The sequence below is a fragment of the Glycine max genome, chromosome 15 (genome assembly GCF_000004515.6).
Source record: "Glycine max cultivar Williams 82 chromosome 15, Glycine_max_v4.0, whole genome shotgun sequence".
NCBI lineage: Eukaryota > Viridiplantae > Streptophyta > Magnoliopsida > Fabales > Fabaceae > Glycine > Glycine max.
Window position 1 is genome coordinate 10,465,355 of NC_038251.2, and position 27,651 is coordinate 10,493,005.

General features: G+C 31.9%; 4 protein-coding genes across 7 annotated transcripts in view; 3 read left to right on the plus strand and 1 right to left on the minus strand.

The window, feature by feature from the left end:
• Positions 1-1,919: 1,919 nt before the first annotated feature.
• Positions 1,920-7,287, plus strand: LOC100793639 (LRR receptor-like serine/threonine-protein kinase GHR1). Of its 4 annotated transcripts, none has more exons than XM_006597599.4 (5): positions 1,920-2,175; positions 2,243-2,392; positions 2,498-3,866; positions 4,007-5,551; positions 6,272-7,287. In XM_006597599.4, the coding sequence occupies exons 3-5, from the start codon at positions 2,807-2,809 to the stop codon at positions 6,853-6,855; spliced, it is 3,189 nt and encodes a 1,062-aa protein (XP_006597662.1). In that variant the 5' UTR covers positions 1,920-2,175; positions 2,243-2,392; positions 2,498-2,806; the 3' UTR covers positions 6,856-7,287. The 4 variants fall into 4 exon arrangements, with proteins under 4 accessions (XP_006597662.1, XP_006597661.1, XP_006597660.1 ...); XM_006597598.4 differs by having other exon boundaries at positions 2,261-2,396; XM_006597597.4 differs by having other exon boundaries at positions 2,261-2,392.
• Positions 7,288-9,277: 1,990 nt separating this feature from the next.
• On the plus strand, positions 9,278-12,641 carry LOC100794158 (protein KRI1 homolog). The gene is made up of 3 exons (XM_003547282.5): positions 9,278-9,431; positions 10,018-12,168; positions 12,421-12,641. Exon 2 carries the CDS (start codon positions 10,098-10,100, stop codon positions 12,144-12,146), a length of 2,049 nt encoding a protein of 682 aa, XP_003547330.1. The 5' UTR covers positions 9,278-9,431; positions 10,018-10,097; the 3' UTR covers positions 12,147-12,168; positions 12,421-12,641.
• A 63-nt stretch (positions 12,642-12,704) lies between these two features.
• Positions 12,705-18,897, minus strand: LOC100814043 (3-hydroxyisobutyrate dehydrogenase, mitochondrial-like). The gene is made up of 10 exons (NM_001255832.3): positions 18,732-18,897; positions 18,443-18,531; positions 18,088-18,202; positions 17,276-17,426; positions 16,377-16,459; positions 15,790-15,885; positions 15,548-15,690; positions 14,936-15,020; positions 13,800-13,879; positions 12,705-12,937 (listed from the first exon to the last, which is right to left on the minus strand). The coding sequence occupies exons 1-10, from the start codon at positions 18,843-18,845 to the stop codon at positions 12,841-12,843; spliced, it is 1,053 nt and encodes a 350-aa protein (NP_001242761.2). The 5' UTR covers positions 18,846-18,897; the 3' UTR covers positions 12,705-12,840.
• A 6,466-nt stretch (positions 18,898-25,363) lies between these two features.
• The window catches only part of LOC100815629 (uncharacterized), an 8,538-nt gene continuing 6,250 nt past the window's right edge, over positions 25,364-27,651 (plus strand). The window contains exons 1-2 of the mRNA XM_041010108.1: positions 25,364-25,519; positions 25,922-26,755. Of these exons, the coding sequence (XP_040866042.1) occupies positions 25,922-26,755 (834 nt within the window). The 5' untranslated portion in view covers positions 25,364-25,519. The remainder of the gene's footprint in view (positions 25,520-25,921; positions 26,756-27,651) is intronic.

Here is a 27,651-nt window from a genome sequence, read left to right on the forward strand (position 1 = left end):
ATCTTCACCAAAAAAAATAAAGTTCAATATTCCCACCGACATTCTAAATGTCCAATGATATGGGGCATAGATATTGCCCCTTGAATCATGCTATGTGCATATGCTACTATTATGCGTGTGCGTATAGTCTTCAATTTTCGGTGAAAGCATGGGAAAAAAAAGAAAATTATGAATAGTTACAAGGATTAAGGGAAGAAGGGGGAAAATGAAAATGGAAGGAAATGATGTCAGACATGAAGATGTAAAATAATCTTTTGCCGTACTGTATGGATTTGTGTTTTCCTTGTTTCTCTCCAACTAAATTACATTTTTGCATTATATTTAAGGGTTTGTAGATTAGTGGTTGAGTAATTTATTCCATAATTGACCGTTTGATTGTAAAATTATTAACTAATATTGATAAAAATAGATAAACTATTTTAGAAATTCATCAATTTGCATTAAACCAATCGGTTGGATTTGCAATTTGTATCTCCAAAATCAAACTAAACCGCAACATTTATACAAGTTTTATTTCTTCAGTCATATAGTGAAAACCTAATCTTTCTCCTAATTAAACCATACTCATGCATTTGCCTCTTACTATCATGGGCTTGTCATCGTTGTTGTCTCGTCGATGACTTATTCTCGTTGACATCGTAAGCATTCTTTTCCTTTATTCTCGTTGAATTCGACATTGTAACTCATTTTTATTTTTCTTTGCTCTCCCTTGTCCTTGGCATTGTTGCGCACACCTTTGGCCATTTGCTATTTGTTGTGTTTTGGGTTTTTTAATACTTGGAAAATTTGGCTTTTAATTTGTTTTCTTTACTTGTCAAATTTGGTTTCTAAATTTCATGTATTAATTTATAGTCATGTTTCAACTTTGTGTTATGAAGTACTTATTCAAAATTGTGAAATTTATTGAGTAGATGTGTTCCTTGTATATCCTGATTTTCAGGAGCATTTATTTGACAAGGTGATTTAAACATTGTGTTAATAAATTAAAAAAACAAAACCGTTAAAAAATTACTTAAAAGTCAATCATACTTAAGAAACAAAAACTAAAACAGATGCAAGAAATATATTATTTTATAAACAATTATTTATATCATTTAAGAAACATATAATCTAAAAATCCCACACAAAATGAGTGAAAAGTGGAAGGTGCTTTTCTGTGGGAACCAATTTTGTCTATGCTGTCGTGGGTGATGGGCCATATTATTGGCATAGGGCTCCCTGGTCCATGGCCCCATTCCCTTAACATATATATTCATTATTCTCTCACCAACTTCACCTCTTGTGACTCTCTGTCTCAATTGAATAGCCTTGGAAACACTGATCCAAACAAAGAAACCCTAGTCAAAGGGGCAGTGGTGGGCCACCACTCACTCCTACATGGCACTGTGTTGTTGACACGCCTTCCAACCCAACAATCTTAAACTCTATTTCATAAAATCTTTTGACGTCCACTAGGAAAGTAGTGGGAAGATTGAGATTCCCTGTCTCTTTTTGGCGGGTAAACCCCTAATTTTTTTTTGCTCATAAAAACTTAACACCCCAAAATGGGGTAAAAAATGAAAAAAATAAAATAAACAAACCCTATCTTTTGTTCCGGCTTTTTTTTTTCACCTTGCCTCCATGTCAAAATTGCAATGACGAATGCAGACACTGAAAACCTCAAAAGAATGAAATTCTAGAGGCTGCTTTATCTTTAGGCCTCTCATAAACTAACAATTAGGATTCCATTTTAAGGTGCTCCAATCCTCCATTGTCACATGCAAACTAAAAGACATAAGTTAAAAAGAACAAAGTTACTCTCTTTTTAATGTTTTCTTTATTGTCACACTTCATTAAAGTAAATTTTTTTGGGGTCATTTACTGCTCAGAAAATTTAAATACTTTCTTTTTGGGTTTTTAAAAAGATTTCTATCCATCAATTAAAGCCTTTTAGGACCAAAAAAAATTCTGGGTCCCTTCTCCTTTATTGCAGTATGGAGTGTCAACTGGTTCTCATTTCCCTTTTCCCCTTAACTTGGTTGTGGCTACAATGCTGCTGTACTGTACTTAATTTCTGAAGTTTTAACTTTAAAGTTCTAATCTTTGTGCTAAACTCTCCTGTCTGCTTCAAAAGATTCATACCTGAGGGGAGGGATTTCTGCTACAGTCTACATTGTGCTTTAGGAAGTGTTTTTGGTAAGAAACATAGTGTTTTATGTCTCAGATCTCTCAACATTCACACATTTTGTTTGGTTCATTTCAGTGCATTTCATGTTTCTAGGTTACACCATGCAGCTAATGGTTGTCTCTGCAAAAGAAGCTGCACTGCATTTGTTGTAAAGTTTTTCTTGTTTTGTTGAAGGACAACGAATCTCTTGGAGCTACTAGTTTCCCATCATTTGGTGGTTGTTTAGTAAGTAAAGTCGATGACTCTGTGTAGTTTTTTTTTTGTTTGTTTAATATTTTGTTCTGGCTTTATCATTTCTTATTGAATGCTGTCTATCTTTGCTTGCTGTAGGTTGGGGCACTTGTGGTTTTGAAGAACCCCTCTTTTCGTTTTTGCTGTAAGTCCTTCACTAAGTGTGGATTGAGAAGCTTGAAGACCCAACTCTCTCTTTTGAAGACTGTGTTTGCTTGCTTCTTTTCTAAATTGCTGCTTTCTTTTAGAAGAACCAAAGAAGGGCATCTTGGAATTCTATTTGTACCTTTTTTTGGTGGGGTGAAGATAGTTGCTTATCCTTTTGAACTAAAAGGGTGAAAGCTCCCTTTCTGTCTTCACTTAGTGTGAACTACACAGAAGTAAACATTCTAGTGTCTGTAGAAGACTATGAAGCCTTTTAGCCTTTTAGTGTTATCTTTATATTTCTTCTCTGTGGTGGGGCAGCTTCCTTCTCAGGACATTTTAGCATTGCTGGAGTTTAAGAAAGGCATCAAGCATGACCCTACTGGTTATGTTCTCAATTCCTGGAATGAGGAATCCATTGACTTTGATGGATGCCCATCTTCATGGAATGGAGTTCTGTGCAATGCTGGCAATGTTGCTGGGGTTGTCCTTGATAACTTGGGTCTCTCTGCTGACCCTGACCTGAGTGTGTTTTCAAATCTTACAAAGCTTGTGAAACTCTCCATGTCCAACAATTCCATATCAGGAACACTACCTGACAACATTGCTGATTTCAAAAGCCTTGAATTCTTGGATATCTCCAATAACCTCTTTTCCTCATCCTTGCCATTGGGAATTGGTGAGTTACGGAGCTTGCAGAATCTGTCATTGGCTGGAAATAACTTCTCCGGCCCAATTCCTGACTCTATTTCAGAAATGGCCTCCATCAAGTCCCTGGACTTGAGCCGCAACTCCTTCTCTGGAATGCTGCCAGTGACGTTGACTAAGACGACTAGTCTTGTATCTCTTAACTTGTCTCATAATGGCTTCACTGGAAAAGTTCCCAAAGGTTTTGAGCTGATCCCCGCTCTTGAAAAACTTGACTTGCATGGAAATATGCTTGAAGGTAATTTGGATGTTGTATTTATGCTTTTATCAAGTGCCAGCTATGTTGATTTAAGTGAGAACATGCTGTCAAGTTCTGATTCCAAGAAGAAGTTTCTACCACGAATATCTGAAAGTATTAAGCATCTGAATCTAAGCCACAACAAGCTTACTGGGTCATTGGCTAGTGGAGCTGCTGAACCTGTTTTTGAAAACTTGAAGGTGTTGGACCTCAGCTACAATCAGTTGGATGGAGAATTGCCTGGATTTGATTTTGTTTATGATCTTGAAGTTCTTAGACTTAGCAACAACAGATTTTCAGGATTTATTCCTAATGGCCTGCTGAAAGGAGACTCTTTGGTTTTAACTGAATTGGATTTGAGTGCCAACAACCTCTCAGGTATATTGGCAGTTCCATTTTTTCTTTTGCTCAAAATAAAAAACCTGTCATATTTTCCTAATGGAATTGATTGTTTGTGGTGTTACATGAGAGTCCTTAGCTTCTGTTATTATTTGTCTAATATTCTAATTGTTTTTCAGGGCCACTAAGTATAATTACATCAACAACACTTCATTCTCTTAATCTCTCATCAAATGAGTTCACGGGTGATCTGCCGCTGCTGACTGGAAGCTGTGCTGTACTTGATCTGTCAAACAACAAATTAGAAGGAAACTTGACCAGGATGTTGAAATGGGGGAATATAGAATTTCTTGATCTCAGTGGGAATCATTTGACGGGGACCATCCCTGAGGAAACTCCTCAATTTTTGCGATTGAGTTATTTGAACCTATCCCATAATTCTCTAAGCAGCTCCCTTCCAAAAGTCTTAACACAGTATCCAAAGCTTAGAGTGCTCGACATTAGTTTCAACCAATTGGATGGACTACTTCTAGCTAATCTGCTCACACTGTCCACATTGCAAGAGCTGCACCTTGAAAATAATATGATCTCTGGTGGCATCAAGTTTTCATCTTCTGCTGACCAATCTGATCTTCAGATTCTTGATCTTTCTCACAACCAGCTTAATGGCTATTTTCCTGATGAGTTTGGGTCATTAACTGGCCTGAAAGTGCTAAATATTGCTGGAAATAATTTTTCTGGTTCTCTTCCAACTACCATTGCTGACATGAGTTCACTAGACTCCCTGGATATATCAGAGAATCATTTTGCTGGTCCTCTACCAAGTAACATCCCAAAGGGGCTCCAAAACTTTAATGCTTCACAAAATGATCTGTCAGGACTTGTCCCGGAAGTTCTTAGAAAGTTTCCTAGTTCTTCTTTCTTTCCTGGGAATACCAAGTTACATTTTCCAAATGGTCCTCCTGGATCAGTCAGTTCACCTGCTAAAAGTTCCAAGAGGAAGCATATGAACACCATAGTTAAAGTCATAATCATAGTGTCATGCGTGGTTGCACTCTTCATATTAATCTTGCTTGCTGTCTTCATACACTACATACGTATATCAAGATCTCCACAAGAATATGATGCAAGTAAGGATATCCACAGGCATCCTCAACCAATTATCTCGGCTCCTGTTCGTACGACTGATAGGGGTGGTGCTTTGGTTGTTTCAGCTGAGGACCTTGTGACCTCACGCAAAGAGTCACCATCGGAGATTATCAGCTCTGACGAAAAAATGGCAGCTGTAACGGGGTTCTCTCCATCAAAACAAAGCCACTTTTCATGGTCACCAGAATCTGGTGATTCACTTACTGGTGAAAATCTTGCAAGACTAGATACGAGATCGCCAGATCGGTTGATTGGTGAGCTGCATTTTCTGGATGATACGATAACATTGACACCTGAGGAGCTCTCAAGGGCCCCAGCTGAAGTTTTGGGAAGAAGTAGTCATGGTACTTCTTACAAGGCAACTCTGGAGAATGGTTTGTTGTTGAGAGTGAAGTGGTTGAGAGAAGGAGTGGCAAAACAGAGAAAAGAATTTGTCAAGGAGATGAAGAAATTTGCAAACATCAGACATCCAAATGTTGTAGGATTGAGAGGATATTATTGGGGTCCTACACAGCATGAAAAGCTTATACTTTCAGATTACATCTCACCCGGAAGTCTTGCTAGTTTTCTTTATGGTAATATGTTGACTTTCCTTCTAATATGATTAGACTGCTTTTCTTAAACTTGAACCTTAAATAAAGGAGGCACCTTAGGAGTGGTGTTGGGTAGGTTAGAATTAATAAACAAGATATATAGAGGATTTGAAGGATAGGATAATATAGTAGACTAAAATAACATGATCCTTGATTTCCAAATGGTTAACATATCTAAATGGTCTTTTGAAATGCTTGGAAGTGCTTGCCATGGCAGCTTCTACTATAAAATCTGCTTGTTCATCACACATATTTGATATATTTATATTGATAGCCTTATATAAATTTTATTACTTAATTTATAATTTTCAGTCTGATTCCTTCAAATTGCACCACAAAAATCACTCTTTCGAAAAATATAATCTACATGCAAGGAAATATGTCAGTTTTTGTCAAAATTTGCCAAAGATAAAAAAATTTCATTTGAAGTGTGTAAATCTCAATCCTTCTAAACTGATTGGTTATGCTTGAATCTGATAATGCCTTAGCTCCCATGTAAAGTAATCTGTACTGTAGTTGCATGATGCCTACTATGCATTAATTCTAATGTGTCTTCTGTGTGTCTGTATGCATTGATTCTAATGCCTATTATATTTTACTGGTGCAACTAGTAAAGGTTTCTAATAGTCATCTATTATATCTATTAGTCTTTCATTCCTAAATATGTCATGTTTGAACTTAATTATAAATTTCAACTGTCAGATCGACCAGGAAGAAAAGGTCCACCACTAACTTGGGCCCAGAGGCTCAAAATAGCAGTCGATGTAGCACGTGGTCTGAACTATCTCCATTTTGATCGTGCTGTTCCTCACGGGAATCTCAAAGCTACAAATGTGTTGTTAGATACAACTGATATGAATGCACGTGTCGCCGATTACTGCCTTCACCGACTCATGACTCGAGCTGGTAACATTGAACAGATTCTTGATGCTGGGGTCTTGGGTTATCGTGCACCAGAGTTAGCTGCTTCCAAGAAGCCAATGCCCTCCTTCAAGTCAGATGTTTATGCTTTTGGAGTGATACTTTTGGAACTTCTAACTGGAAGGTGTGCTGGTGATGTTATATCTAGTGAGGAGGGAGGTGTTGATCTGACAGATTGGGTAAGGTTGCGCGTAGCAGAAGGCCGAGGCTCAGAATGTTTTGATGCTACCTTGATGCCAGAAATGAGCAATCCAATTGCAGAAAAGGGAATGAAGGAGGTCCTGGGAATAGTGATGCGGTGCATTCGGTCTGTTTCTGAAAGGCCTGGTATCAAGACTATTTATGAAGATCTCTCTTCTATATAATCTGCTCATGCTAACTGTTTCAACTTTGACATATTGTGGGAATTAATGTCTCATTAGTGTCCCATGTTGGTTCAGAGCTTGGCCTTTTAACATGTTTGTATTAACCATTTTTTTAGCTGTAAAAATGGGGCTGCGCCAAAAGCATATACATGGATGTTACTTGATGGGTTGTGACCATCTAATTCTGTCTTGAAATGGTATGTGCTATGAATGGTCATTTCTTTGCAAGTACTACACGGTTGAAGGCTGTACAAGTTGGTCATGTAACCGTTAGCACTTAGCAGTTATATTTTTTTGTTGATTTAATTGATCTTTTTTAGAGTTGATGGCCAAAGATGTTGGACATAGTTCTCCGCAAACTCAGCTGGTTTTCACTTTCAGGAAGTTGCGTGCCACTAATGAGTAACAGTAGCTGTTACTATTGTCATGTAATCACAATGGTTGTGGAAGCCATGATTTATTAAATTCAATCTTTGCCTGTGTTGATTAACTACCGGTATTTATTTCTTACAGATTTATCTAGAAGTATAATTCGTTGTTCAATTCAAGAGATTTTCAAACATTAGATTTGATGTTTTAAAATCTTAAAATCTTGCTCTTAAACTTCCAATTCTTTTAAAATCTTCCAATCCTCCATATTCACTAGCCATTTTCTTTTCTTTGGTCCTTACCTACATAACCTTTTTAGATTGCATTGGTCGTCTCAAATCTCAATCTCTTCCTAAATGAGGCTCTATACTTGAAGGATCCTTTTGTAGGGTATTCCACAATCAAATAAGTATTATCGGTTTAGAATATTTGTATTTTAAAATTGAATTTTATTAAAAGTGAATTTGAAATAAAATGGGTTGTGTTGGAAACTTTCTTAAAATAAGATTGCATTGTGCTAATGCATGATCTTGCAATAGCTAAGGTGAAGAGTCAGAGGACATGTACTCTAACACTGTTTTGGATTGGCGGTAAAAATTAACTTTAAGAATAAAATCATGGTAAAATCATTACGAAAACAGTTATTTGCTGCTTTGGAAAATTACGATAGATTTTTTTATTCAAGAGAAATCAAATATAGATATTACGAAATTTATAATACTCAATGACTCTATTCACTAAGTGAGTTACAGGCCTGGATAATTACAAAGAATTTAACTTACCTTTTTATCAAGCAAAAACTAAGTCTATGTTTGTGAATGGAGATTTCATGGAAAAGGGAAGATAATTTTTTGTTTCTATAAGTATTTTTTAAATTGATAATTTTTAATAAAAGAAATAAAACAGAAAATAAATATAAGCTTATTGTCTTAATCATGTGTTTATTTTAATGAATATTATATAATTTTCTTAATTTTAAAATAAAAATAGCACAAATTTATTTTTTTCTTGAAAATTAAACTTCTAATTTGTAAACATACCTTAAGAGGAATCTTCTCCCCCCTCCCAAAAAAATTGGAAAAAACATATATATTCTGAATGAAAATTAATAACTATGTCAAAACACAAAAAAATGGGTTTCATAAATTTAATTTTTTTATTCATTTACATATATTTGAAAGGCTGAAGACAATTTTTATTAAATATATTTTATGGTCCATGCTACTTGTAGTATAAAGGTTAATATATTTTTTTTACTGCAGTACAAAGATTAATTATGTGCATGCAATAATTTATCTTTAGTATATAAAATGTTTTTTTTTTGTTTGCAGGTATGTAAATGTTTTTTTTTTTACTACAGCAATGTAAATGTTAATAATACATTTTATATTGTTATAAAATATTGGCATAAGATTTTTGGATATCATGATATTAATGTAGAATATAAATTATTGGTCTCTGCCATACAACCTAGCTAGCCAACTGTATGGTGGATTTGATTGTGTAGAAGAGAAAAAAATGGAAGAGAGTTGGGAAGGAATATCTGAATTAAATTAGACAGTAAAAGTGTGGGATCCGCACATAATTTTAAAAATTTCTCTCCCTTTCTCTCATATTTATCCACAATCAAACATATGCTCAATGAGATCCTTTGTTCTAAACTTCTAAACACATTTTCATGCAAGATTTATGAAAGAAAAAAATAAGATTCACGATTTCTTGTAATTTAATTTAATAAATAAGTTTAAATATTTTTTTAATTTTTTTAATTTAGTATTATTTTATTTTACATCTTTGTAAAATTTTTATTTTTTATTTTTAGTCCTTAAAATATTTTATAGTACTTTAAACATGGAAAAAAATATTGTTTAAATAAAAAAATATAATTTATAAAAACTAAAAATAAAAAATAATTTTATAAAGAAAAAAAAATAAAAAAACAATAAATTAATAAAACTAAAAAGATATTTAAACCTAATAAATATTATAGATTATAGATTTGGCACCAGATCTAATCTACAAAGTCTGACCACAAATTGGAGCGGGTCGGTTTGGTCAAACCCGTTATGTTTGTTTTTAATAACGTAAGGTTTGGTTGAACGTGTGAAATTCACAATCACAAACGATCTTGTCTCTGTCTCTGGTTCGCTTCGTCTCCGGCGTCTCATTTACGGTCCCTGCCTCTGTCTCTGTCTCCGTTCGTTCTGGTTAGACACTTACCTTTTTCTTATTCATTAACGCTTTATGTATTCTGTTCTTTCTATCTATCTCCTGTGACTTCAGTTTCAAAAATTGTCATACCATTCTGCTCCGTTTTGTTGCTTATTTATTTAGTTCCCTAACAACACTGCAAGTGCTCTTTATTGGGGTTGTATTTATTATCTTGCTACCCACTATCTGTATCTGTATTGTATTGTGTTACTCATTTCATCTTGTCTTTGTACTCTACCTGTTTGATGTTATACCCGCTAGGGTTAGCTTACTGGTGGAGGGTTTGGGTAGTTTGCATGAGATCATAGGTTCTTAACCTCAGTGTCGCCTGTCATTGTACACCAGAAAAGAGCTGTTTGATGTTTCCCTTACCCACCTGACACAAGTTAACTGTGTTAAATAAATAAAACAAGTATTTTTTAAAAACAATGATACTAGAAACTTTGAAATAATGTTCTGCATGAGAGGAATATAGTTCTGTTTTTATTTTTATTTTATGACCCGACAAGTTCTAGTCGCTTGCTTTTGGCAAATTTCCTATGTAAACCTGCTAAGTGTTTGGTATATATTTGGAAATTTCAGATTATACGCTGAACATATCTTCGGGGGGATCTGTGTTTTGGAGGATTAATTTGTAGCAGTTAGCCTTGTCACTGTAGAGAATGCCTCTGCAACTTTTTGATGGCAGTGATTCCGAAAATGAGGACATTTCAAAGATCAAGATAGACGAGAAGTATGCTCGTAGGTTTGAGCACAACAAGAAGCGGGAGGACCTCCAGCGTTTTGAGGAATTAAAAAAGAAGGGTGTTATTGATTCACCTTCACCCTCACATTCTGAAGGTGAGGAGGAATCTGAGTCTGAGTCATCATCAGATGATGAAGACTATGAGACACTTGTCAATTCTAGAAGGAGTGACAAGGAGTTCTTTGATGCCTTAATTAAGGTGAAGAAGCAAGATCCTATTCTTAAGCTAAAAGATGTTAGGCTCTTTGGGTCGGATGATGATAGCATTGATGATGAAAGCAATGAAAAGGAGAAATTTAAATCAAAAGACAAGAAGGGTGAAAAGCCAATGTATTTGAAGGATGTGGTGGCAAAGCATTTGATTGAGGAGGGGGCAGATTTTGGTGATGAAGAGGAGATAGATGAAATGGAAAAATGTAAGGGTAAGAAGGTAATGCCTTCCAAAGATAAAGACTTTGTTAATAAGGATGGGAAGAAGACTTATGGTGATGAGCAAGAGGAGTTGAAAAAGGCTTTTCTGGAAGCAGTAGAAAGGGAGGGTTTGAAAGATGGTGAAGAGGAGTTTTTCACTGTGAAGGAGAAGGTAGGTGAGGAGGACAAAGTAGATAGTGATGACAAGGAACTTGAGGAGAAGCTGGATGAGTATTTTGGTGGAGATGTAGAATCAAATGAAAATTCCAAGTTTCTAAGAAGCTATTTCATGAACAAATTGTGGATTGACAAGAGTGGGAAGAATTTGAATGTTGGAGAGGATGAATTGCAAGAGATTTCAGAGGATGAGATAGAGCTCGAGAGACAGGAAGAATATGAGTACAGATTTCAGGAAAATCCAGGAGATAGGGTGTTGGGTCATGCTCGGAAGGTGGAGGGATCAGTGAGGAAGAAGACGAATGCAAGGAAAGAGCAGAGAAAGAGCAAAGAGGAGAGAATGGCTATAGAACAAAAGGAGAGGGAGGAGGAGTTGAAACGCTTAAAGAATTTGAAGAAGCAGGAAATACAGGAGAAGGTTAAAAAGATAATGAAGACTGCAGGGATCCATGGTGATGATATTATTCCATTGTCCATGGCAGAAATTGAAGAGGAATTTGACCCAGAGGAGTATGATAGAATGATGAAGAAGGCATTTGACGAGAAATATTATAATGCAGTGGATGCTGACCCTGACTTTTGTAGTGACATTGATGACAATGAGAAGCCAGATTTTGAAAAGGAGGATGAATTACTTGGGCTTCCTAAAGGCTGGGATGCATGCGGATCTAATGGTGGGTTTTTAGCTGCAAGGGAAAAAGCACTGAAAGAAAAGATTGAGAATACTAGTGATGACGATCTCCCTGAAGCAGAAGATGAAAAAGAAAGGTTTGAGAATACTAGTGATGACAATCTCCCGGAAGGAGAAGATGAAAAAGAAGAGAAAATTCCTGAGGAAGGTAGTCGGAAGAGGAAGCGCAAAACAGCACTTTTGGAGAAAGCAAGACAGGCAATGATGGATGAGTACTATAAATTAGATTATGAGGACACAATTGGGGACCTGAAGACAAGATTCAAGTATGCCAAAACAAAACCAAGTAGATTTGGCTTGAGTGCCTCAGAGATACTATTGATGGATGACAAGGAATTGAATCAGTATGTTTCCTTGAAAAAGCTTGCTCCTTACCAGGAGGAGGAATGGAAACTAAGCAAACAGAAAAGATACATGCTGAAGATGAGGGCTAAGGAGCTCCTTCGCACATCAAGTTTGGATAAGAAGAAAAGGAAGAAGTCAAAGGTTGATTCTGGCAAGATAACTTCATCAAAAAGTGTTGTGGAGAACGAAAAACCAAGCACAGAAGAATCAAATATTAATAGGGATAATCTATCAAGGAAAGCCAAGAGAAGGCGGCAAGTGGCTAATTTGAAATTATCACAATCGAGGCTTAAAGCATATGGGAAGATTCCCTCAAAATCTAAGCATGGAGGAAAGCACTGAAAGCTGTCACTGATATATGCAGGTAACTACTTTAGTGCGAGGTTAATTTGAAGTAGCTATATAAAAATATCCATTGCTATTGTTAAATAATGACTGGTTTGATAAAACATTTCCTTTCTGCTTAAGGTGATTTATTTTAAATTAATGTGATTATATTCAGTCAAAATTAAAGTGATATTGGATTAAGTTCATATATTTATTTATTTTTGAAAAGGATTTGCTTCCTCCCCCTCCCCAACCTTGTCTGCTTGTAACTTTTTTGGTGGTTTTGCAGAAGGAACCAACTAACCGAGGAACTTACGATCTTAGAACAGATTTGGAGCTTACTATTGCAAATTACTGTGCCGTGGATCATGGATGTGTTTGCCTAAGTGTTTTTGTGGAGAGAAGTTTTAGTTGTCTTTATGTTTTCTCAAAATGAAGTTTCTTAGAGTCTATGGAATTTCTTAGCATACAATTACAAACTGTCAATTGGACAAGCAATGTTGACCAAAAGTTGGTGCTCGTCTCTGTTTTCAATATTGCATGTACTCATTTAGAATTAGTGCTTTAGTATTTGCTTGTCTTGCGGAATCTCACTATTTGCAATAAGTTGCAACTGTTTCTACAACTTCATTGAGCTCAATTGATGTTCTTGCCATATATATTAGGCATGGGATCAAAACATTTTCATGTATACAACCAACATCTTAATTTACTTATCATGAGGTTCGTCCATTCCAGAGTAATAATGATGAAAAGCACATGAAAAGTCTTTGGCTTCATGGCCAACGCTGCAGAGCTCAGTATATCTGCACAAAAAATTCATTGGTAAACAAACTGCTAATACTTCATATACTCAGGACTAAAGCTTTCAACTAGCTTTAGCTTATAAGTTAGTTTTACCAACTCATGAGTCAGATGTAGCTAATGAAAACCTCCCCCCTTGGATTTCTAAAGGAGTTAAAGCTATTAATAAAGACATATAGGAAATTATGCATTTGCCAAAGTGGTGCATCATCCAAATAAAACATGCCACCTTTCGCTAGAAAACAGAAAACAATAAAAGAAAAGGCTTCGACTCCAGTATAATGTGTTTTAAAAGCTAATCCTTCTCAATATTTGAAATTAAGTGAATTGAAATCCTTTTGTATTAATTTGCCAATAAAATATGTATTGGCATTACATGTTGCAATAGAAGTGGAATTTCGTTTCATAACGAGAGTGGGAGTTCAAGCTCAACTTATATATAAACACATCGGGTATATTTTTCTATTCCGTCTTACTGTCTAGTCATTGAATTATGAAGACCAAATATTTATGAATTTGGGAAAGAAAATACAACAGAATCTCATGTAACATTCCTCTGACCAACTATTTACCGAAAATTTTAATTAAAAAAATGCACAGTGAAAGAGCCGTGATCATACATGGCCTTCATATTCAACACAAGTTGAGTTATCTATATAAAAAAACATAAGTTGATTCATCTAGTTGGCAGTTTGCATAATTTGTTTGCTTTAGTAAAAACACTGATTGTACCATCTTAATGCTTAAGCAGCACATACATATTATAATAGTTTTAAGGTTCAGAATCACAACAGTTTTCACCAATGGATTTAACAGAAAGAGGTGTACATGACATGCCAAGGATATGCAAGAAGAGGGACTTACATCTTTTGTGCTTGTGATGTTAGTGGGTATTTACATCCGGCCAGCTTAGCTGATTCTACCGCTAGATTCAAGTCTTTTGCCTGGAGCACACATACAATTAATTCGACTTATTTTTAAGAACCAAAAATTCAAACTAAAGCAAACACACTTGTAGAAACAGATTTTTTAGAAAAATCATTACACTTTATTTAGCAGGTTATATATAATTTTGTATAAAATCCAACATCAGGTTTCACAAAACAAAAAATTAAGAAAGGCATCCAAGAAATGTATAATAGATTGCTAGGAACAAAGTGAGAATAGTAAACGAAAAGAGAAACAGCATGAGTCAACATCATTAATATATATAGGATACTGCAAAAGCTCTAAAAAAGGAAATTGTGCACCAGATAAAAAGTTTTCTGGCCGTTCCCAGGCTGTAACCCAATAAAATAGAGTAGAACATTGTGTTTTGTCATGAACCAATTCTTCATAAAGGCATTCGATTTAGGTCATTTTTAATAGTTTCATTTGGAGTTGTTCTTGGTCTTCAATCTATAGGCATTTACCAAATTCATTTTTTTTTTCTTTTTTTGGGACAAATTAACAAAATTTTACAAGCTAATAACAATTTAGCATGCATTGTATTGCTAAAAGAGAACATGTAAATTTCAGAAAGAACATGTAAAGCTTTGCTAGTGGAGCCAACGTAGAGAGATTTTTCAGAGAGAAAAAAAACTTGGTTAATTATGCTATTAGCCACCCATTCTTTGAATATCATGAACTAGTTGAGCAGTTAGTTATTTCTAAATTGAAAATAATTTTAACAAGAATTTCTTCTTCTTTTTTTGTAAGTTTCCCAAATAAATTTCAGTATATATCAAATTGGTCATTCTTATTATTATTATCGTGTGTCCATGCTCTTGTATCCCCACACCCTTAGCTGTGAGACTAATCTAGTTTGGGTTGAGATTGTCCCTCTTAGCAATGCATTTTTGCAAGCTTTAACTGTTGAAATCAATGATTATTAGAGGTCTAAATTTGGCGTAGTTGCATCCCACTGTTATGACTATTCATACTAAAGATTTCCAAGTGGTACAATCATCACAAATTCAGAATTAAACATTTTCAAGTTGAGTTAAAGCTCAGTTACTTACCATAAGCTTGGATGCAAACCCTCCGTTATAATCCCTTGACGAGGGCACCCCTTCCATCAGCCCAGGAACTGGGTTGTAAGCATCACTGTAATCAATGCAACTTCAACATATTATTTTGATAATCTAAATACCAAAACTTTAACCTTCTAAAAATTTCCTTAACAGTTGTGAACTAAGCTATAAATGGAAGGTTTATTGCTGGAAAAGGAAGCATATTTTTGTTATCAGGAGAAAACTACAAGGGTCTCAAAGTATACAACAAGACAACAAATATGAGGACAGTAATTTTTGACGAAAACACCAATAATGAGATAGGAATATTTCACTAGCAGTGAAGCTATGTCAACTGTCAAGGCAACTAGTTATGTGTCTCTCACACGGTGTACTTCAACATTATGACCTTTTGAACTTCATGCTACTTTCATTTGTATTAGGGGAACTATACTCCTACATTCTACTTCATATCTATTCCTTTATAGCTACAATATGACAATACTAATTCTAAGGCCCCTAAGAATCATAGCCACTACATATTGTTAATGATGCTGACTAAACCAATATAATTCTGCAGCTAGTTGTCACATTGACTCGACAGAGAAAAGAGCCACATACCTACTCCAACAGCGAGCACTGGAGCAGTTAAATATATTTGTCAAGGTTCTGGCAGAAACACCTAGAGATTGGCCTAGAGCAAGAGCTTCTGATATTCCCAGCATGCTAACAGCCAAAGCCAAATTATTGCAAATTTTTGCAGCCTAATAACAAAACCCAGGACAAAATATGTGACTTACAGTTAAACAGGCAATTGGGAGTACCCATAAACCTACACTAATTATAAGTAATGTGTAACTTACAGAACCACTTCCTGCTCCACCACAATATATTGCACTTTTACCCATTGAAAAGAGCAAGGGTTTTGCAGCAAGAAATGCTTCCTCCAAACCACCAACCTGGGGAAGTTCCATATCTTGTTATTACTCATTTTTTGCCAACAATTTACGACTTTGCGGCAATTGTTTTAGCACTATTACCTCATTCCCATGTGCAGTTCATAACATTACAACCTTTGTAGTCAACCAATCATAACTTTAATGCATTATAGATAATATTGTGGCATGACTATTATCAAAATTTAACATCAAATTGAGAATATACTAAACTTCAGTGAACTACTAGTTTGGTCATCAAAGCATCAATTTGGTACTCTATGATACTTTTTTGACACCATCATAGTCCAAAAGTTACTGCAAACTTGGACCAGATTGATATCATTCAATGACTGCAATTAATCATTTAAGGTCTAATTTGATGTCATCAATTTGGTACTCAACAGGAATTGGAAAAATTAGTGATACATTGAAGCTACAATTATTACCAATTTACCAAGTATATTGTAGTTTATGTAAATTTTCAGCAGGTTAGAATAAAACAGTAACAATACCATAAAAGTAAGTGTCCCTGCTTCAGCTGCAGTAACACTTCCAGATACAGGAGCATCCAACTTGAAGGGTTTTTCCCAATCACCTACACAATGTATAATCATTCAGTACCACAACATTAAAAGAGTAAATCGTTCAACCTACTAATTGCTTGAAAGCAATTGATAGACCAGGAGGATTTTATGACAGCCCCTCTACCCATTCGTAAAGAAGAATATAATGAGACAGCTTATTCTCTAGAAGACTTCATTGAACTCCTATCCATTACCATTCAAGACTAATCTTCAAATGAATACAGATTTGAATCTTTTTACAAAGTAATATCTAATGACTAAAATGCAAAATCTACTCATGCTAAAAGCTAGACAACCAAATACAATCATGAGACACAAAGTAGTGGGCAATTTTCAGTTTGGAACCAGTAAGATTGTAGTAGTTCCAAACTTATTTGACACATACCTTAACCGCAGACCTATTGTTAACTTCATCCATTAAAAAGTTGAAGGAACATGATGCAACAGAATGACAGAAAGGAACTTTATAAAATATTTGAACAGTAAGATGTATAAACTGCAGAACCCACGGCTTTGTGATTTTAACACTAAAAATATACTATGGGTTTGTGTGTGGGAGCAAAAATGAACACAAATAATGGGACATGAGTTAAACATATTCCATGAAGAGAATAGAAGTTCCTCTCGAGCTTTATACAAATATCAAATTTTTGTGAATTGGATAGCATAGCCATAGTATACACAAGTGAAAAGACATTTTCATAAATTAGTTATGAATGAATATATGATAAAAAATAATTCTATGGTACTAAAAGCACTAACAAATTCATAGATGGAAATTCAAGTTATGATATGCTTTACTTGGTTGATATTTCACTTTATGTTACCTTTCTTTTCTTTTAGAATATAATTAGATACTGTAGCAGAAAGGTTTCTTGATGTTTCTGGATCAATAGTGGATGAATCTAACAACAACCATGGCCTTAGGAGTTTTCCACCATGAAGCAAACCATTTGGTCCAGTGTAAACATCAATCACCTACTTAAATTAAATAAGGATGTTATTTTGGTATCAGACCAAAGTCATATAATAATATTGGGAACTATTACACACTTCATGGAAACCTGAAATATGCTAAATGAGATATTCAGGTACCCAGCTTAGTAAACTATTTAGTTAAATGACAGTTTACAGTTTAGGGCTTGCTTTAATATAGATGCCATCATTTATAAAGAGCTAAATGGAAGAAAGGATACAATCAGACTATACAAAAATAATTTGATATAATGCTTGACTATTGAATATGTTCATTTCTATGTCTCCAGATATATATTACAAATCCTATGTTATTCGATGTAATGTGCTACACTAGGTTAAATAGGGAAGAATTGATGGAAAAGGGTGGAAAATAATGGATTTCATCATGTTACAGAATCAGAAGCCTTCACTTTTGTATATAAGATAGCAATACAGGTCACATCAAACACTTCAAATTTCTTTTTTTTCTTTTTTTCTTTTTACCAAAGAAACTGTATGGAGAAGTTGACAATCTTCTCATCTGAGCTAGTTGACAAAAAATTGAAATCATAATTCAAACAATTAGAAATTGTTGAAGAACTATAAAAGAAATTGAAGCCACAAATGATGTAATGCTTTCACATGTAGGGGAATGCCTTTTGGAACTAATGGCCATACTCACATGGGCAGAATTAGGTAGCATTGTGATTACAACATCACTTGCTTCTGAAACTTCATAAGGTGTTTTCTTTGTGGGAACTCCCATCTGAGAGAACATCTCGAGAACATCAGAGTTTCTGCCAATTTTTAACAAATTCAATTAACAACACGACAGACATTCTACTCAAATTAGCAAAAAATAAAACAACCAAAATCATATTAACAGTTCCATTAAAAAAAAGTACCACAAGCCCCCAAGATGAATTAAACCTAAAAATGAAATGAGATTATACTTTATAGCATTCTCACAGGGACAATTTTAAGAACTCGAAAAAAAAAAGAGCATGATAAGATCAAGAAAATGTTTGAAACAATACAGGTCATGAACTGTGAGTCTGAATCCAGCTTTGATCAGATTATTTGCCATTCGGGACCCCATATTTCCAAGACCAATGAATCCAACATTCTGCAGTGCAACAGTGATGAGAAGAGAGAAAAGTGAAAATTTACAAAACATGCATCAACTTAACAAGTAACAACATGTCATAGGGGACATACACATACTCAACCAACTGAAGCTACACATTCCAGTGTTTTACTTTTGCATACTCAAATCAATTTCAGCTTAGAATAGGCAAAAATAGAGATAAAATTAGAGAAAGAGACCTGCAAGTGACGAGGGGGAACTTCTGACGAAGAGAAAGTGCGTATTGAAGAAGAGACTAATGCAGAGTTGCATTTCGAAAGAGAAAGCAAAGATTTCAATCTGCAAATCGCCATAGATAGATATCCTTTCCTATTTCTCACTCCAAAGTTAAAATGAGACACGGCATGGAATTTCACGATGGAACGAAACAACCACGTGCTTAAAAAATAACGTTAATTTAAGAAGTACGAGGCAAACTTCAGTGTCAACATGGTCTTGTTGAGTTTGACATGGAAATTTTGTGTCAATTTTTACTTTAAAATTAAAACCCTGTACTAATTAATAAATAGAAGTGCTAAGAACACTTTTTCTTAAGAATAAATACTTAATTTGGCACCTGAAAATGTGATATTGTTAGATAATTTTATTATTAAATTATAATACATTTTGAATGATGAATTTATTGTCAAATTATTTGTATAATCAATTTTTCATATTTTTACCTATTTAATAATTAAATTTAAATTTTTACATTTTTAATAATCAAAATAGTTATTTATTTCTTTTTCTTACTAACAAATATATGAAAATCACATGATTTTAAATTTTTTACACCTTATTTAATAATTTTTCTCATGGTATTATAATATTTAACTAATAAGAAAAAAGTATTAACAAAATGTGTCAGAGAAAAATTGATATAACGCATTCATAAAATAAGGATAAACATAAACTATGGATAACTATGAATCTTGACGCCGCATGAGGACACACTCGTCGACCTTTTAGACCATGATAATCTTGTTTGATTGGTAACTATTAATTATTTAGTTTATAAACAATGTATGGGCCAAAGCAAAGACAAACCCGAATAATGGATCCTGATGGAAATAATTAAAATATCAATGTTAAAATTAAAAACTTTAAAAAAATCAAATCAAATTATTAGAGAAAATTAAAAGCATGTTTAGTTTATTGTGTAGTTTTTACTTCTGGGAAACAAATGGATCAGTTTAAGAACTGATTTCAAAGGGAAAAGTTTGGGTGGAAGAACCTACTTCCATCAACATTGTCTAATAAAACGAGCCACTAATATAAAAAAAAAAGTGCGCTAAAAAGAATAAGTGAGATGGAAGCATATGAATTTTTTTTTCTTTTTTTAGACCACTACTACAGAGAAAAATCTTTTCAAGTTAAATAGAATTATTATAAACCATAAAATTCTCTCTTCAAAACCAGATACCTTAGATTTAAATCCAAAATCTTTGGTAAAAGCATATGAAACTGACATCCAGTTAACTTGTGCTTAAATAAAAGTTTTTTTTTCTTTTTTTTTTTTTTTGAGAAAAAGGAGTAAACATATAATGGGTGATATATATATATATATATATATATATATATATATATATATATATATATATATATATATATATATATATATATATATATTATACTTTTAGTAAAATTATCAAGTAATAGTTAATCTTGAGGATATAGGAGCAACGAGTACATAATTAATGTTGATAATGTGTGTGTGTTTTTTTTTCTCAAAATAAAATAAAAATATCCTACTATCAATCAATTAATGATTTTACAATAAGTAAGCAGATACACAAACAAAATGTATTAAGTCGACTAATGCTAGTAATTATTTCATAAAGATAAACATCCATTATATTTTTAAAGTTATAGAATTTAGGCACAATATCATAAAAAAACATTTCTCAATTTTAAAATATCCTTAAATTATCTTTTTTAAGGTTCTTCGCCTCAACCTCACATGAATATCTATATAATTCTAAAATAACTATTTCATAATAGAAAAAAAATTTTCAAATGCGATTATTTCTATTTCAGAATTATATAATTATAGAATAGGAAAAAAATCTCATTTTGGAATAGTTTTCTGAAAAGAATTTTTCTAATATGAAATACACATGAATACCTATATAATTTTAAAACAACTATCTCAAAATATAAAAAAAATTTCTTAAAAAAACTATTTTAAAATGAGAGTTTTTCTATTTTGAAAGTATAAATGTATTCTAAAATATTTATTCCAAAATAAAAAGATCTCATTCCATGATAATTTTTCTATAAAGAATTCTTTCTATTTAAAATAATTGTTCTAGAATATATATACACTTCCAAAACAATTATTTTGGATTAGAAAAAATTCTTTCTAGAATGAGATTTTTTGTATTCTAGAATAATTATTCCGAAAATGTATATTTATTTTGGAATAAAAAAATTCCATTTGGAAAACAATTTTTTATATGGTAGAATAGTTGTTCTGATATAAACTCTTGGAATAACTATTATGGAATAATATTTTTCCTATTTTGGAATAGCCGATGTGAGCTTGAGATCTGGGACACGGTGGAGGGTGGACGTAAGTTGCTAGAGGAAGACGGTGGGACATTTTTGTCCATGGAACTTTCTTTGGAAGGTGCAGGATTCAAATGTCAAAAGACTAATAGGACTAGATTAGGCACTGGGTTGAGCCCATTTGTGTTGACTGCATAGGAGACGACCAAGTGAGGTGCAGAAAATGCAGCTGTGGTGCTGGTGAGGGTATCATGATGTGAGTGTGTGTTTTTATGGAGAGGCTGATAGAAAGCAAGAACTAGGCTATAGCTACTCTTAATAATTTACCATTACAAGCTATATAGAAAGTTATATGAATAAAATAAACTTTCATATTTCTATTAGAGTTATAGTTAATCACTTTGTACTTATTCCTTCTCATTATCAATATAATTCATTTTCAATTTATCACACTCTTTTTCCCCCTCAATTCTCTCTTCTCTTTGGTCTGAAATCATGCTTACCAACAATTTATTCATTAATGATCATAGTCAAATGTGGGTACAATTTATAACCTATATGTATCCTAAGTTCATCCAATATAACAATTTATAACCTATATTAACAACGGTACAATTATTCTCATCTAGTTTTATAGAATTTAAAATAAAACTAAATAACATTAAAAGATAAAATACTATGTATCCTAAGTTCATCCAATATAGTCCCTTCAACTATTTAAATTTCTTCCTTTTGAACCTTCTTAGGTCCATCTTAACAAAGACTAAGAGACTGGGCATGATTAATTCTTTATTGTTTGATGTGTGTCAATATGCTGAGGGTGTGATCAGCGATCAGCGAGTGATAAAAAGATAAGAGAGGACGAGAGAGAGAGAGAAAGTGTTGTGAAAATGAATTTTAAATAAGTTTATTTTTAAAAAATTTAATTCTTAAAATAATTTAATATTTAATAAAAATGGATTCTTAGTTGTAACTACTTTGAATCCAGTTTCTATTTAATTATTGCTAAACCTCGTATTTTATAGAATGTTTTGTCATTTTGACTTAATAAATCATAACCTTTTCAAATTAAAAAAATTGGTCGTCAACAAGAATCATTTTGGATCTATTCCTATTTTATCATTTTGAGAATTGCATAATTTTGATTTCTTATTATATATAATGCATAAGGATAAGGGATACTCTTGCCAAAATTACATTGAAGAATGCATAGGAATAAACGAGCACTCTTGTTAAGTTAAACAATATTTTTATAAAATTTTCCTCATTTTAAAAATAATATTCGTGTTAAATATATTTTAACTATTCCTTAAAAATCACGATAGTCGGAAAAAATTTCCCTTTTATCAAATGTCTCCTAAAGGGAATATGGCTTAAAAACCAATTATCTATTGATTGAAAAAAATCCATAAAAATATTAATATTTAAATTATAGATATAATATTTTTTATTATAAATTAACTATGTAAAATCAAATATTAATTTAAGCTCGTACCACTGACTCCAAGTACCTAAATCAATTGATATAAAATTATTTTTATCTTAATTAATATTAATAATTTAAATTTAAATACATAAATACATTAAATACTTGAAATGAAAACTTTATTGTCTATAATCCTATTTGACTTGTACAAAACTCTGTCCCATAAAAATATACATTTGTTCTTGAGTTCGTGCCTGCCTTTTACTGGTAAAAGCTTTAGCATATTCATGTCAATCTGTTTGACAATGTTATAAAAATATAAAATCAAATATTTAAGCTCGTGGCTTTTACCGGTAAAAGCATTGGTATATTTATGTAGGTAAGTTTGATGGCCGTTATTAGGTCACATTGGTGTATTATATATCATCTAATTACATAATATCACTTGATTTCTTTTATTACATCAAATAATAATTATTATTTTTAATTAAAGTCTAAAAATATTTTTCATATTTGATATTTTTCTTTTTAATTTGAGAAAAAGCAATTACCTATATAGATGTGTGAAAAAGCAAAAATCTATCCTAATAATAAAATAATTTGTAATATATTTTTAATAGAATTTCTATTATTATATAAAAATGTATAAATATGACATAATGGTATGTATCTTACCTAATTTAACTTTTACAATTTTGAATATAATTTAATGTATTAATTAATTTTTTATAATTTTAATTTTTTAACAAAAACTTAAAATTCATTAAATAATTTTTTTTAAAATTAATCTATTTTTTTAAGAATAAAACTTCATTCCCGCTCTCAATTAGACATTTTTAATATTCTCCATGTTTTCTCTTTTAATCATCTTTCAATCTAGTATATCTTATCTCTATATATCTTAATTGAATTTCAGTAGTCTTTTAAGAAAATGTTTTTATTATTTATCATAAATTTCAATTATATATATATATATATATATATATATATATATAAATAATTTATCTCTTATAGTACAAAAAATTAAAATACTAGTTTATTATTATTATATAATATTTGATATATAGGGATATAAATTTTGTGAGTGATTATATAGGGATAGCGTCCCTATCATTTACCTTTCTACTCATGAATCATGCGGCTGGAGGGAGTAATGTAATAGTAGTAGTCTTGCATTATACGTAATGTACGTAAATACTTGGTATAATCCTCTTAATCAACGCTATTAGAATTATAATATTAAAGTAAACACGAATCAACAAACGCGCTAACAGAAGAAATATCATGGGGCATGCTATTCATGAGACATTAGTTGTAAACAATAGCCGAATTAAGAATTTGGGTTTGGAACCCTATCTCACCATACTTACTGTGCATGTCTCAAAATAAAATCGGTATAAAAATGTTTTACAAAATTTATAAAAGCTCTGATTTCATTTGTATCATTTTTTTAATTACATAGTTAAATATCACTTAAAAATTTGTGAAACAAACATTTCAAATTAAAACCTAAATTCGGAATTACACCGAATCAAATATTAGTGGGTTCTATACCATATATACTGATATTTTATGTAGGCAAATTGAATATATCTATATATATATATATATATATATATATATATATATATATATATATATATATATATATATATATATATATATCACGTACAATTAATTAAAAGAAACCAATTAAATAAGAATTGACTCTTAATGAATAAAATACTATTATCTTTCAAAACTGAAGAAGAAGAAAATACTACTATTATATATTAAATGATAATGAATATAACTTTTTTTTAATTATTAACCGCTATTAAATTCTTACTTAATAGTTAATAGATCTTTCTCTTTCTGTCTCTTACACACCGATGATTTATAGAGAAGTATTTTTTACTGATATTAAAAATTAAAATAAAATATATTTTACAAAATAAATATATTTTTTAAAATTTAATAATTAAAATTATAAATGTTTTCAAATGGTTTAATACAAGAGTTTCTTTATAGTAAAAAAATTACAAGAGTTTCTTTATATTAAAAAAAATTACAAGAGTTTCTCGATATTTTCTTCAGATGCAATCTTGCAAGTTAAGAAAATATTCGGCCAAAAGTTAAATAAATCATATATGCTGATGACTTGTTAAGAAATTATAATATATATGCAAAATATTGAATAAGTCCATCCCCAATTACTCTAGAAAAAGTCCATCCCCAATTACTCTAGAAAAAGTCCATCTTCAAGACGATCGCAATTGGCGAGAAATTGTCCAGGTGAGTTGACAAAATATACATCAGATTATCTATTGCATAAAATATTGGCTTAAATATTTTTTTAATGTATGATATACTTCGAATTTTGTTTAGTTTTTAATAATTTTTTGTCCTTAATAATTTTTCTATCTAAATCTGTTTAAATAGCACTTCAAAAGGTAAAATAATTTTTGAGAGAAGACCCACATCAGCTGAAAAGTAACCAATAATGTGTACTTTTTAATCTTTTTATAATTAATAAATCGACATTAATAATAAACTCTTTCTTAAGCTTTTATACCAAGGAAATTTATAACTGTCTAGTATATACATGGCATGATCTATCACGAGTTAAAAAGAAAATCAAGACTAAAATTGCGTATGGTAATGAAAAGGGTTCATCTTTGTTTATACTCATTAACAAAGTATTTTTTTAGTTTCATATCTTCTAGAGTTTTTTCTTCTATCCGCAGAAAATTGTAGTCCCAGTAGAATATATAAATGTCAAAGCCTTTTCGTTAGTCTACGATCTTGCCTTGTTCCTCGTAAATTCGCAACCCTCATTCCTTTCTATTAAATTATTTATTTTAATTAAAAGCATTGAAACTTCAAACATACACACACTTTAAATTCAATATTCATGTTTATAAACGTCATGGCTTAGAGCATCCGCAATTAATGCACAACTCCATCTGTCGCTATATAAATCTTTTGTTCCAAGGTTAACAATTGAATTTCTGTAGTTGAAATTACCAGTTACTATACTCTCTCTTTCTGAAACAATTTGCCCAATTGTTTGAGGTATGCTCATCTTCCCATGACTGCCACTAGTTTCCATTTCTTGCTGCATACTTACCAATCATCTTAATCATTAAAAGTTCACATAAACTTGAATATCACTAACCCATTAGTCTCTGATCCATATTGACTTCATAAAACTGGCTATCAAGTTAAACATGGTTTGCTTTTGTTCGTTCATTAATTTTGTCTTACTATTATCTTGTTTTAAGTGTAACACGAGAAATATATATATATATATATATATATATATATATATATATATATATACTGGCATGCATATGATACCTATTTTGTTTTATTTTCCTTCTACTTTTGTTCGTTGGCTGGCTGAAGATGGTACCCTTTTTAAAATTGCTTATAATTAATTATCAATTCTTGCTAACAAAGGATTGTCCTAAACAGATGTTCAATATGAGATTTGTATCTCAAGATTGGGTGGTTTCATGTGCACTAATACTTCTGGTGTCATGCACAACATACTCATCAGCTTCTTTGGGGAAACCTGAGAACAACATAAAAACATCTGTTTTTAAATCACCCAAGATTGAGCTAGGTCCAGGGTTAGTTTCAAACAAATTTTATTTTGATGTTGACTTTCCAAGAGGCCATATTGCACTCAAGAGTTTCAATGCTGAATTGGTTGATGAGTCAGAGAAATCAGTGCCTCTCCAAGAAACCTATCTCCATCACTGGCTTATAATAAAATACCACCAGCCAAAAAATGTGACACACAATAACCAAACAGATATTGTTTTTGTGAGAAACAGTGGCTTTTGCCAGGATGGTACTCTTATCCAGTATTTTGGTCTTGGATCAGAAACAAGAGGAACCGCCACTGATATTCCAGACCCTTTTGGAATAGAAGTTGGAAACCCTTCAGAAATTCCATATGGATATGATGAGAAATGGTTGATCAACGTGCATGCCATTGACACAAGGGGCGTGGAAGATAGGTTGGGGTGCATTGAGTGTAGGTGTGACCTTTATAATATCACAAAGGATGCAGATGGTAACCCTTTGAGTCCAGATTATAAGGGAGGTTTGGATTGTTGCCCTGATAATACCACGTGCAGGCTAAACAAAGGCTTCAAGGGTCCAAAGAGAACCTTATACCTTAAATACACAGTGAAGTGGTTCAGTTGGGACAACTACGTGGTGCCCCTTAAGATTTATATACTTGATGTGACTGATGTTTTGAACGTGTCCAAAGGAGGGACTCCAAAGCATAATTGCGAGGTAAGTCAATTAAGTTTAATAATACTAACACCTCATGTATTGGTTTTAAAGAGAGTACACCTGTTTATTTTTACTTCTTTTTTTATATATAATGATCACATTGAGATTTAAATTTAAAATTTTATGTATATTATTCAAAATCTCCCCCCATAAGTCAGTCCTAATAATTTTATATATAATTGTTTTTACCTGTGATGTTTATGCTTTTTTATAAAAAAAATATACATACTCCTTCCATATTAGACAGATTTAAATTCTGAAATCATTAACTGATGGATTTAAAATTTCATTATATCTTCACCAAGATTTATTTAATCTTATATTGTTAATTTCATTTACTTGGTTAAGAGATAATATTTAAATCAATCATATCCGTACAAGTAATTTTTTTTTTGTCTAAATCTATACAATTATTAAATAAGGATATGATTGGAAAAGAAATTTGACCAATCTAAATTTCTAGAAAGAGAATAGTCTTAAAATAAAAAAAAAATGCGAGAAGTCTATAACTTTAGACTGAAAAGTATCTCGTTTACTTTTATATATGAACTACGGAGGTCGTACAAAATATTCTTAAAATGATTTTTATATTTAAAGAGTACACCTGTAATTAAAATTAACTTTTAAAAAAGTCATTTTTTAATTATTATTATTATTATTATATGATAAAATTATGGGATAAGGGAATCAATCACGCAACTTTTGAAAACATATGAATTCAAAGGCGTTATATATATATATATATATATATATATATATATATATATATATATATATATATATATATATATATATATATATATATATATATATATATATATATATATATATATATATATATATATATATATATATATATATATATATATATATATATATATATATATATATATATA

Bases quoted from the DNA above. Each gene is read 5' to 3' on its own strand.
- LOC100794158 (XM_003547282.5), top strand. From the start codon at position 10,098: ATGCCTCTGCAACTTTTTGATGGCAGTGATTCCGAAAATGAGGACATT.
- LOC100814043 (NM_001255832.3), bottom strand. From the start codon at position 18,845: ATGGCGATTTGCAGATTGAAATCTTTGCTTTCTCTTTCGAAATGCAAC. The intron at 16,460-17,275 runs GTAACATAAAGT...TACATTGTGTAG, and splicing joins TATTCTAAAAGAAAAGAAAG to GTGATTGGGAAAAACCCTTC. The intron at 15,691-15,789 runs GTAAGTTACACA...TTTTGTTATTAG, and splicing joins GTGGAGCAGGAAGTGGTTCT to GCTGCAAAAATTTGCAATAA.
- LOC100793639 (XM_006597599.4), top strand. From the start codon at position 2,807: ATGAAGCCTTTTAGCCTTTTAGTGTTATCTTTATATTTCTTCTCTGTG. The intron at 3,867-4,006 runs GTATATTGGCAG...ATTGTTTTTCAG, and splicing joins GAGTGCCAACAACCTCTCAG to GGCCACTAAGTATAATTACA. The intron at 5,552-6,271 runs GTAATATGTTGA...TTCAACTGTCAG, and splicing joins TCTTGCTAGTTTTCTTTATG to ATCGACCAGGAAGAAAAGGT.